Source organism: Platichthys flesus, chromosome 1 (genome assembly GCF_949316205.1).
Source record: "Platichthys flesus chromosome 1, fPlaFle2.1, whole genome shotgun sequence".
NCBI classification, from domain to species: Eukaryota; Metazoa; Chordata; class Actinopteri; order Pleuronectiformes; family Pleuronectidae; genus Platichthys; species Platichthys flesus.
The window spans coordinates 30,382,072-30,395,383 of NC_084945.1; the positions used below are offsets into that span (position 1 = coordinate 30,382,072).

General features: G+C 38.8%; 1 protein-coding gene across 1 annotated transcript; it reads left to right on the top strand.

Moving 5' to 3' along the window:
• The first annotated feature begins 8,082 nt into the window (after positions 1-8,082).
• Positions 8,083-12,834, top strand: LOC133956225 (hatching enzyme 1.2-like). Its single transcript, XM_062391118.1, has 9 exons — positions 8,083-8,181; positions 8,286-8,377; positions 8,709-8,780; positions 8,904-9,059; positions 9,744-9,864; positions 9,950-10,128; positions 10,415-10,496; positions 10,628-10,752; positions 12,755-12,834. Coding segments are annotated over exons 2-9 (822 nt in total). The 5' UTR covers positions 8,083-8,181; positions 8,286-8,292; the 3' UTR covers positions 12,757-12,834.
• The last annotated feature ends 478 nt before the right edge of the window (positions 12,835-13,312 follow it).

A 13,312-nucleotide genomic window follows, 5' to 3' on the forward strand; every position in this document is an offset into this window, starting at 1 on the left:
TTAAATTATACATCCAGATGATTCATGTTTATCGGAAACTGTAACCCATTAATAGTTTTTTTCATACTATCACAAATAATCGGTGTAATAAAACTGAATTAAAAAATGATTTCTTAATGAACAACACCATTCATTACAGCATTAAAATCATTGTTGTTCCCACAAGGAGCAGCACTTTGGCGACTGTTGGGGGAAATGTTTTTAATTTTCATTTAATTGTGCAGGTGGAAGAAAGCTATCCTAAAGAGAGCTCAGAGGTAAACCTCAGAGGTAAACCTGGAGGCCAAGCTGATGCAGAATTTTGGAACTCCATGACTAACTGTTGTGTGCATGGAGGAGTCATTGTTAAGATAAACAAATTGTAATCTACTTGATAAAGACAGTTTAAACCAGCCTAGTGTTTAATCCCTACATGTTGTTTGAGTCTGTGTTACAAAATCTTGTGACCTACATTATCAAATGCAGCACTAAGAAATGCGTCCTGTATAGAGACGAGTACATTGACTTACAATAATGCTTTGCTTTACTGTGATGGATACTAAATAACATTTTTTGTGAAAATAATCACGAGTTAGCTGCAGCTTATTCAAGGATTTTAGAAATTATGGGATATGATGGTTTGATATATTTTTATATTTAGCTAAAAAACATCTAGGTCAAGAAAGAGCATCTTAAGCAGCGGTTTAATTACTGCTACCTTAAAAGCCTGTGGTACATAGAAAGTTAATCAGATTTAATATACAGTAAAACTGATGATTAAAGGAAAAACTTCTTGGATTGTTTGGACGAAGGGACTGGTTAAGTCAGCTCAGAAATATGTATTGTAGAAATGTTGTCTAAATAAGAATCTGGTGCTACATTTAGTTCTAAGGTTTATCTCCACTGGCTCCCCATCCCACAACGCATCCAGTACAAAGTCCTTCTCCTCACTCATAAAGCTCTCCATAACCAGGCTCCCCCCTACCTCACCGACCTGCTCCCCCACCACACTCCATCCCGTCGGCTCCACTCCTCTGATGCTAACTTCCTGTCTCATCTACTCACGACCAAGCACCGGACCTGGGGCGACAGAGCCATCTCCGTAGCTGCCCCCTCCCTCTGGAACTCTCATCCTAAACAGATCCGAGAATGCACTAATCTCACAATGTTCAAATCACAAATCATAGCTAACATTTTCAGAACTGCTCTATGTTTTTAGTATGTAACTTTTTATGTGAATTTTAACCTTTATAAAGTGGCGCACAACTGAACTGAGATACACAAAACATCTACAGGTACAGACTACAACATAAATTAAATTAAAGTAATTTAAATTACTTCCATTTATGTTTGTTACTACAATAAGATTTGCACATTTACACAAACCCTGTGTGAATAAAAGCAGACGTTAAGAGTTGCAAAAGCTTATGTGTTACAACTTCTCCAAACTGCACACAGTTGCATTATGTGGTAGGTATACACAGTTTTGCAAAGTCTTGCAAAAAAAGGAACAAAGGAATAAAAAAAATAGATGAAACTCATTTGCTTTGCATTTAGATTTTGCGTAAACCCATGTGTTTGACATAATTTGAGACCGTCTTAATGCAAACTCAAGCTAATAAGTATGAACAATAAAAACTATTACAGGAACCTGTCTTTTCCTGCTTTACTCTGACTGACAGAGTCCTCGACACGAAGACTGACGAACACTTTAAATGTATTGCAAAGAAATAAAATACGTATCTGCTGTTATCTATGGAAGTTTGTGATGGCTATGTGCAATTGTAAGTAGATACCTAGAAACAAACAAAATAGGTTCTATATCACATATTTATAAAAGTAATTCCTATTAAGTAAATTAGCTTAAGAAACAACTATGAACTAAATATAAAATCAATCAAAAGGAATGTAATGTAATTTGTATGTGAATAAAAAGTAATAAAAAAGAGTTATTATATAAGTTTTAAAATAGGTCTTAAATATTTACTATATAATAGTATGTTATGATTTAGCACTAATAAATCTGACCTGATAATACATTTTAATTTCTCGCATTGTATTATAGACCACACTTCTTCAAGCATTGCAGCTCTCATGTGAGCTTGCTGCAACATATCTTCATCATATTTCAAGATGAGACCAAGAAATTACTTAATAGAGACACTGTGGTTTTGTGTTTCGACATGTCTATTGATGTAAGAACTATTGAGATCTTGCCCCAGTACAGCATCATATGTTCTGTTTGGATTCAAAGGCCTACTCTTCTCATTTTACTCAGGTGAACCAAAATACTTTTTAATAAAAAAAATTGTAAGTGTTATAGATGTGAATACAGGATTAATAACATTGGATTTATTAATAGGAAAATATATGAGAACATCATTCTACAAAAATTAAGAAATCTGTGTCTGTAAATGGACTGGTTTGTTTAGCTACTAGTTAAAGGCCTTTAAAGTTCAAGTCATACTCACCCATTCACACAAACATTCATACAAAAAACACCTTTATATGCATTGCTTTTAATGACAACAAAATCATTCTCAAAATCATGCATGTTTCCAAACTTGTTACTTTATAGCTTTAATTCACAATTGGTTTCTTTCAGTATTTTTTAGCATTTGTGAGAAATTAATATATTGTCTATTTATGGAGCCGTCCCGTTTATTCTGAACATATATGGCCATGCAGATTGGAATTTAACTTTCATTTATATTTTGTATCACTACAAGAAGGTTACACTTTGCAATGATCCTCATCTTGTTCCTTCTGACCCCATGTGGAAGCTGTATAGAAATTGTGCTGTTTATCTGTCCTCTGCTCTCTTCCAGGCTTAAGCGGCTGGAGACTGGACTAGAAATTGATGGCGCCAACTTGAAAAAATGTCAGCTCTCTCTTTCTTGCTTCTCTGACCACTGACCATGTCTTGTTGTTTGATAGCTTTTTTAGTTGATTTAGCAAATTTGAGTATCCTGTTCTGTTTCTGTAAATAATTGTACATGTTGTAGATAGTTCTACAAAGCAAGTATGATCAAGTGGGGATTGATAACATATCATTTTGATTTTAGTTTCGGCTGTGCTTACCCTGAATACTGAACATCTTTGGGAGATGAGAAAGGGAGAAACCATTATTTATGTTGTTCAGGTTTCTCCCCAGTCAGGTGTAACTCAGTTAGTCCCTTTACAACCATTCACTGTCTGCCTTTGCTAGCTCTAGATGTTAGCATGTTACTCTCATTCACCAAATTGTTTGTTTTGTTTTTCTGGCCTTAACTACGAAGCAATGTTACTGGCTCATCAGGGTAGCTCTGTGACGTCAGGAGTAACTTCATGGTTAACTGGTACTAGGAGGTTAGGTTTAACCAAAGTATGATGCCATGGCAATTTACACTGCATTGCTTGTGGTTAAGTCGGTCTTACTATATGTAGGCACCGCCATCTTAAAACTTAGTTGGTATCAGAGGATTGTGAGGCTCCATCTGCAGGACTTAAAGATCCACTGGTCTTTAATCATGTTCTATATGAAACAAAGATTTAATCATTTTCTGCATTAAATATATAGATTCAATAAGGTTATATGAAACAAATATATTCTCATCTGAGTGAATTCAGTTTCTTTGACAACTTTTAGGACCAGACGTCGCTAATGCCACTCATCAGAGAAATGTCCTCACTGTCAAACTGCGTTTATGCCACGGAACACTCAATGTGTTCCATCGGTGATGCTTAACATGTGATCAATATCAGAACAATATCATTCTGATCAAAAACTCAGAAGCTGTTCCAGATCAAAGAGGGGTTTATGCGATGCAGGTCATCTGCAGTCTAAAAATACTTAAATATGTGTAGTAGCAGACCTACATATAATGCATATTTTTTTCTACAGGATCAATGATGTTAAAGTGCCAAATGTGAACAAGAAGGACGTTATGTGATCATCATCAAACATTTAAGAGCATCAATATTCAGGTATTTGATTGGATCAGATTTTTTACTGATACAGTGACTTTACTCTGGTCTAAAATGTTTTTGTTTCTTAATATTGAATGCAACTACACATGAGATGTTTGTTTTTTGTCAGAAACTCAGTTTCCCCCTGAACTGTACATAAGACAGACATGTCTTATGTACAAATCAGTCAGACTTACTGTCTTTATAGTTTGTGACAGAAAAGGCAAACAGGCATATCACCGCATGATCTCTATTTTTTTACTCCTGCACGTTTTACTGTTTTAGATGCTCTGTTGAAATACAGTGTGCAGTGTGCAACCATCATATGGACACTTCGTGACCCTGCCCGAGCTTCCCTCAGCAAAAGAGATGGCTGATTTCATGTTGCCGTATGTCTTACATCTCCACGGCCTCCCAGTCTACATGGCCTATGACCAGGGACCCCAGTTCACATCCACGTCTGGAGGGAGTTCTTGGCACTCTGGGCCCTTATGAGGGCTACAGCCAGTCTTTCCTCTGGGTTCCACAACCAATATAATATATATTCAGACGGAACGAGTCAACCAGGATTTGCAGACGGCCCTTTGTTGCCTGGTTTTCCAGACTTCCTCATCCTGGTTCAGGCATTTCCTGTAGAGTATTCCCACAACTACCTGACCAGTTCCAACACCGGACTCTCCCCATTATAGTCCACAAATTACTTCCAACCTCTACTCGCTAGAGACTTTGATTATTGATGATGTTCTCCTGCACGTGGCATCTATTGCACTTCTGTCCGTCCTGGGAGAGGGATCCCTCACATGTGGCTCTCTCTGAGGTTTCTACATATTTTTACCCTGTTAAAAGGGTTTTTTGTAGTTTTTCCTTACTCTTGCTGAGGGTTAAGGACAGAGGATGTCACACCCTGTTAAAGCCCTATGAGATGAATTGTAATTTGTGAATATGGGCTATACAAATAAAATTTGATTGATTGATTGATTGATACTCTTTCTGGCTCTGGAATAGGAGATCCAGGGTTCATACACATTTTGACCAATGGATTTCCATGACTTTTCAATAACTTTAAACCAAATTTGCATGACCGAACATTTTGTGAAATCTTATATTTTGAGCGTATTTCTTTAAAAGCATATTCATTATTTAAAACGTAAATGAACGACATAAAAAAATGAATATAACAAATTTCCATGACTTTTCCAAAACTTTTGTGATTTAATTTTTTTATTGACTTGGTTTTGATTCAGTTTTTCCACTCAAGAGAAACTCAATGCTTTATTTCTCCTTTAGGTCTGCTAAGAGGTCTAACATGTTCTGTCTGCCTGCTGTTGGGCCAGCAATGATGTAAGCCCATCCAAAGGCCCATTTTATTGCAGTATAGATGTTATTACTCGTTAAAAGCTGGTTCTCTAGACTGTTGTTTAACTGTACAATAACTTTATATACTATATTGCAAAGTGGGCATCTCTTAACCTCCTGTCTTTATTACTTTTGATGTGAACGTGCATCTTTAAGACACATTTTTTGGGTTATTTGACTGAGTTAGTTTGTTGACTGTAATTCAATGTGGTTTTTCTAATAACTCAACATGTTTGTTTCGTCTCTCCTATTTGCAGGCAGGTACGTACAATCAGACCTATTGTATTGATAGGCACTGTATTAGGACTGTTGTATTTTTTTGCTAAATAAAATTGTGTTGCTGTTGATAATTTGACTGAGCGTGGTGCACTCAGGGGAGCTTTCTGTCTCTGAACTTTTAGAAAGAGCCAACTGTACTCTGAGTGAGTGTGAGCTTATAAATAAAAGTATAAATAAATACAGAAATAAATGAATAAATAAAAAAGGAAATAAATAAATAAATACAGAAATAAATAAATAAATGTCTTAAATATATTTCCACATTTATTTATTTCCACATTTCTGTGTCCGTATGCTAATTAGAAAGATGGGCCTAAGCGCAGTCTCATGCAGGATTGGTCACAGGAGTGTAATGATCCAGCGCTACTACTTCTGCGTCTCCATGATGACTGGTATCCAGCATCTGTTTGCAGCGTTGAGCCAGTTCTCACTTAAAATTAACTAGTTCAAGTTCAGAGGGTTGGTTAAGGTAATTTTTTTATTGGGATGATTTAGGTGTCAGTAGTTCTGACTGTGAGAGCCACGTCTCGTGTTCTACTGAGCACAAAGAGCGAGCCGAGAGGAGGAGGAGGAAACAGAAACATTTTAGCTCGGTACAAACCACCTGCAGCTTCTGCTCTGATCATGAAGCCGCTGATCTCTGAGCAGATGTGACCAGAGAAGCTCTGTGTTTCCACTGTTCTACAAAGTCACTGAGCGGCTGCTTCACGGTGATGAGCTCAGGTCTCAATGCTTGTGTCTCTGAAGGCCGAATTATAGTCCTGCGACTGCAACCGCGGAAGGCCACACAGTTGGCATCGACGGACTCGTTTTGGTTTATGCTTCTCTAACGTGTTGCGCGTGTTCTAAATCTTCCATGATTTCCGCTTATTATGGGGCATGAAACCGGACACAAGACTTCAGACGGGATGTAGTAAGCAGACCAATCACAAGCCTTGCGGGCTGCGTGAGGCTTGAGTTGCTTTGTCGTATAATTGGCGGACGCACGCAAGCCGCCAGAGGGCACGAAAGGGCCGTGTTGCGTGTCTTGCGTGCATGCGTACAACCCGACTATAATTCGGCATCCAGCGAGTGTGTGGCGATGTGGGGGGCGGAGCCCCGGGGCCTGCGTGTATTAGTAGCTCAGTTGACCAATCCTGCTTGAGACTGAGGTTGGGACCTCCTACCTCATTAACATAGGGACACTTAAATGTGGAAATAAATAAATGTATAATTAAATATATGTTGAAATAAATAAATGTGGAAATAAATGCAGAATTAAATGAATCAAGGTCGTAAACTTATTTCCACATTTATTAACTTATTTCCACATTTATTTACCATTTATAAACCCATTATTATCAGAAAACAAGATAACAATTCATCTTAACATGGAATTCAGAGTAAACTATAGCCTGTTATCAGCTAAATCCACGTTTTCTATCATTCTCAGCTTGTTGGCCTTCATTAACAGAACTGACTGCAGCTGCTGGGTAAAGAAACACAAGTAATCAAATGAAGCTGTGGTGTCCTGTCATTTTAGTTTGTTAATTCCAGTCGTCTGTGTGTTTTCTATTTCCTGTTTTATTTTGTAGCCTAGGTCTCACTGTCTTGTTTCAGCTTCTCGGTGTCTCACTTCCTGTCTTTGATTGTGATCTCCAATCCTCATGTGTTTCACCTGTGTGTAATTGCCCCTGCCTTCCTTCTGTGTATTTAAGCCTCTGTTTCCCTTTGTCTGGTGTTGGGTTGTACTCGTTGTTTTCTCCACACGTCGTGAGAGATGGTCTGTCTGTCCCTGCTGTTTCGACCTGCTTCCTCGTTCCTTGTACTCCGTGCGCCTTGTCGCCAGTGTAACTTTTGTTAGTGTTCCTGTTTTGTTTTTTTCTTATTTAAGACCTTTTTGTATATTAAATCCCCTTTTGTTATAACCTCTGCATCCTGGGTCCATCTCCTCCCTCAAACCGTAACAGTAGCGCTGTGGTTGATAAGCCTTTTTCTGGCCACATAAACAAACACACCTGTAAGAACAAATCACCTTTTAATCCTGTAAATAATTTGAATTTACAAATAGTATCCAGTAAAGCATTCTTTATGGAATGAGCCATGTATTAAATAGCAATTCAGTTTGTAGTTTTTCTTGTAACAGACCGCCTTAGATTATATAGTTCTTCTTTTACTTTGTCCCGTTATAAGAGGTAGAAAAACGGAAAGAAGCTGTATTTCATATGTTGCTATAATTTCAGTGTCATACTATATGGATATATTTTTGATTAAAGCACATGAATATGGATTCATTAATAAAGTATAAAATACCTGAGGTTCCCTGAGAAATAAACTCGCATCACAATGTGTTAAATAGGAATACTGAGAAAACATTGAGGGCATCAGTGACTTTCATCCATTTCTCCACGTGTTATGAAGGCAAATGCAACAAACATTATTTTTCCCACAGATAAAGCTTTTGGGGTATTTCTGTCTATCTGTCTATTTGTAATGAGACTGATAAGCCTGCCAGTTCTGCTGACTCTACAGGTTTTACTGTACTCAGATAATCCATATTTGGTCCAACCAACAAACCTGAATATCTATAAAAACCTTGAGCCAAACCACAGATACACAAGTCCACATAGAGGATCACAGGTGAGCTAGGTTGCTAATGACTACAACAGAATCAAAGTTTGATTATTTGGTTTTGATTCAGTTTTTCCACTCAAGAGAAACTCAATGCTTTATTTTTCCCTTAGGTCTGCTATGAGGTCTATCATGTCTGTTGTCAAGGTCTCAGCTCTGACTCTACTGTTTCTGTCTGCCTGTTGTTGGGCCAGCAATGAGGTAAGCCCATCCAAAGGCCCATTTTATCGCAGTATAGATGTTATTACAATAACTTTAAATTCTATAATGCAAAGTGAGCATCTCTTAACCTCCTGTCTTTATTACTTTTGACGTGAACGTGCATCTTTAAGACACATTTTTGGGGTTATTTGACTGAGTTAGTTTGTTGACTGTAATTCCATGTTGTTTTTCTAATAACTTAACATGTTTGTTTCTTCTCTCCTATTTGCAGGCAGGTATGTACAATCAGACCTATTGTATTGATATGCACTGTATTAGGACTGTTGTATTTTTCTGCAAGATAAAATTGTGTTGATGATGATTTCACTGAGCAGAGGAGATTACAGAGGTGGACTCAGGGGAGCTTTCTGTCTCTGAACTTCTAGAAAGAGCCAACAGTAATCTGAGTGAGTTTGAGCTGATGATTTTTATGTAGACTGTTGATGCTTACATTTCTTCAACTCATTATTTATTAGTGATACTTTAACAGGTTTTTAAGAAATTGTATAATGTTACATGATGTGTTTTAGTCCGCTCCAACAATGATCCCATCCTGATTGGAGGAGACATTGCCATTGGCAGCGAGGCAGAGAAAAATGCTGACCCCTGCACCAGCCGAGGCTGCATGTGGGGCAAGTGGACTGACGGGAAGGTCTACATTCCTTATTACATCACTAATCACTTCTGTGAGTATCAGAGAAAAGTAGAACTGCAGTGTCAAAAGGTTTGAGTTAGATTGACCATAGATAAAACAGTTAATTGACCAGCGTCAAACATGTTGCTGCCAATTATCAACTGTAAACTCCTGCATCACTCTCATCCTCTGGAGTCATGACTTGAATGATTACCTTTAAAAAAAAATTATGATTTAAAATACAAACAGTAGGCAGCACAAGAAAAAAGACAATATAATAAGGAATAATGACAACGTGTCTATTACAGTGTTAAGCAATTGTCAAAACAGCTTTCTTAAGTATAATTTTGAGCAGATCCTTGAAACACGGGTCAGTGTCCCAATACCTTAAACAAATACCTTATTAGCCCAAATATGAGCACCCTGATAGTGAGATACCCAGACAAAGTTTTCTCAACATATAAGGAGGCTTGAGTTTTGAAATTCCTACACAGCTAGTACCTACTGGGTGGTGGACCGAATCATAAAGCAAATTTTCCTGCGTCTTCGTGGTGCCTGAGCTACATACTGAAATAGTTGCCCTGCTTAAAGACAACATAAACATCAAAGCACACAAATGAATCTTGCAGCACGTAGCCTACTAAATGTAGACAAGTTAGCTTTTATTTCGAATGTGATTATGTTATGATCATTTGTTAAGAGTTTTTGCACTTGCTTTGTGGTACCATACTACCAGCCTCCCGAGAGAAGGCCATCATCACCCGTGGACTGGAGTCCTTTTCCTCCTTCTCCTGCATCAACTTCAGGCCCAGCAGAAGCAGCGACCGTGACTGGCTAAGCATTGAGTCCCAGAATGGGTAAGAAATTGATATAAATTAAGAGTTTGACTTGAAAGCTGTTGCCAAACTTCACTGATCTCCACTTATGTCTCTTCCTGTCCAGCTGCTACTCCTTTGTTGGACGTACTGGTGGTAAGCAGGTGGTGTCTCTGGCCCGTAGCGGATGCCTTTACCATGGAACCGTCCAGCATGAGCTGCTCCATGCTCTGGGATTCAACCATGAACAAACCCGCTCTGACAGGGACAACCACATTAGAGTCCTGCTGCACAATGTTCAGTCTGGTAATGGAGTTATTCATTTTCCCCAATGGTGAGATAGAGAGGGAACTAAGTAAACTGCATGCTGATAAGTTCAGATATAATGTACACTTCATGAATAAATAACTGGTAAGCAACACTGATGATAGACAATGCTGCCAAGTATACACTGTGGTATTGTATAATCCAGTCAAAGAAATAACCATTTTGAGATCCAAGATCAAAGAATCTTTATCATACATGAAACTGATGCTCATTGTTCAGCTTCAGGTTTCTAACAAAGATAATCTTCAACCTTTTTCATTTTCAGGAATGGAGCACAACTTTAGGAAGATTGCCACCCTCAACCAGGGCACTCCCTACGATTACAATTCAGTCATGCAGTACCACAGGTGAGAACAACTGGTTGAACATCAGCCCTGTCATGTTTTAATATACGCGTATGTGTCTGGTGTGTGTGTGTGTGTGTGTGTGTGTGCAGCAGATGCTGCTTAACTACCTAACTGCTGCTGTCTTGTTGTAGGACTGCCTTCTCTAAGAACAACCAGCCCACCATGGTCCCAATCCCTAACTCCAATGTGTCCTTTGGCAACGCCAGGGAGATGAGCCGCAATGACATTGCCAGGCTCAACACGCTCTACAAGTGCTGTGAGTGTCCAAATGCATAGTGCCAGTCTCCAGTTTGTGTTGAATACTTTTCAACATGTTCCACACTCTAACTTATAAAAGTACTGAGTAGAACCATAAATGGTTATTTGTCTTGTCCACAGGAGAACTCATTTTTTTTCCTGGTAGAACATTTTTGGAAAGGTGCAACTTAGAACCCTTTCCAAGGTTTCTACCAAAAAAACATCGTAAAAGGTTAAACCTAGAACCATCTGTGAAAGGTTCCACCCAGAGACTCACCCTATGTGAGGTTTTACAGATAACATTTCTATGATTTCATGGCTCCACTAAGAACCCTTGCTTGAGTATCCTTTTTAAATCAAGAATTTCAAGTGGAACTAAAACATGGGGTTCTATGATACCCCTTATTATTCAGAAGGTTTAATCTGGAATCCACCAAAGGGATTTATCAAGAACCATTTTGTGTTCATTGTATATTCTATGGATTTACTCTGGAATCCACACCAGTGGCTCAGAAAGATAGGATTTTTTTAAGGGTTTTACGTCTAACCCTCTTTTTAGAGGTATTGAAAACTTTGGCATATTCTACAGATTAGGCAAAAATTTACTGAATCCCATTTATTTATTTTCATTCATCACTTAAACCTTTTTACAATAATCAATGTTTTGATTAAGAAAATATGTCTAAGTCTTGGACCACTGGTTGATATGAATGGGTGACTGATAAACTGAAAACCATATTTATTTACTTAATAATCAATGGTGCTGGATCATGAATCCATCAATCCAGTCATTTAACACTGCTGTCCTGGCTGGGAGTCTCAGATATGCACTAGACACCGCATATCCTCCGTATTTTTTCCAGAGGAAGTCCATGTGTGAACGCAAACGTCAGAATGAGATGCTCCACATGTTTCTACGGACTTTCTTCACCTGACCTCCAAGTATAAAGTCTATAGAAATCCAGGAAAAAATTGATGTGAGAAAACAGCAGGGTATCACCCTCTGGATTTAATATGATGTCAATAGAGTTTGTGGTGATAAGAGCTAACAACGGTATCGGAGTGCTTTAAATATAATCACGTGACCTATGCAGCGGAATTAAATGTCACTTGCTGCCTTTCAAATCAATCAATCAATCAAATTTTATTTGTATAGCCCATATTCACAAATTACAATTCATCTCATAGGGCTTTAACAGGGTGTGACATCCTCTGTCCTTAACCCTCAGCAAGAGTAAGGAAAAACTACAAAAAACCCTTTTAACAGGGTAAAAATATGTAGAAACCTCAGAGAGAGCCACATGTGAGGGATCCCTCTCCCAGGACGGACAGAAGTGCAATAGATGCCACGTGCAGGAGAACATCAGCAATAATCAAAGTCTCTAGCAGCATTGATGAAGCACAGTCCATGCTCAGCAACCATCTAGACCACGATCCACCATCCAGACCAGACGCCACTTCAGTCCTCAGTCACCGTCCACCGCCGCCCACCAGGAGGACCCATCACAAGCCACCACTGCGGTCCTGGTCCACCGCCCGTGCCCAATGCCAACGCGACACAGGGTCCGCCACCAGCACCACGATCAGCCCACATGACTCAGAATCCGCCACACTGGATCCAACACCGCGACCCCCGGTGCGCGATCCACAAACCGTAATCCATGGTGCGGCCACAGAGGCCCTGGATCTGCGGGTGATAAAGCAAAGGGATTCCGGGGAAGGGGGATAGGGATGGAGAAGAGGAAGGAGAAGCTGGAAAGAGAAGCTCCGTGTGTCATGTGTCATAAAATAGAACAAGTAACGTTCTGGCGCACTAATTAGCTCTAACTATAAGCTTTATCAAAAAGAAAGGTTTTGAGCCTACTTTTAAACGAACAGATGGTGACTGCCTCCCGAACTGAAAGTGGTAGATTATTCCACAGCCGAGGGGCTTGATGGCTAAAAGCTCTGGCTCCTACTCTACTTTTAGAGAATTTAGGGACGACAAGTAGGCTTGAATTCTTTGTTTTTTTGTTTTACAGGAAGCCCGCCAAGATGTTCTATAGACCTGTTGACACCAGCACATCATTCAATCATCACCTAATAAATTTATTGAGACTGATTCACAGCAGACTGCCTTCATTCTTTCATAGCATCCATTTAATTTTGCTTCAACTAAATGAGGCACATTCATTCAATCATCTACTCTTTTATAACACCAACTGGTTGCATTTCTAGCCTGATCTCACATGAAAATTGACATTATCATATCTCAAGTTGATAGAAGAAATTCAGATTCTTTCAATGTTCCAATAAAACACAAATGGGTTGTCATATCAAAACCAGATTTCTTCTCACAGGAGTAAAGGTTGCCCAAACAAAACGGCTCATCTTATCTTTATCATTTCCCCATTTCTTTTGGCTGGGGGACATTCTTCTCCTACTTGTCTCAGCGAGGGTTTATAAAAATGGTTTTCAAACACATATCCTCTTTCAGAGGGTGTTGCTTTTAAAATAACATTCTCATGGTTCCAATGTTGCAATTTACAATGTGGTAGAATGCACAACAGTGAATTCAGTATTCAAATTCAGTTCAAACG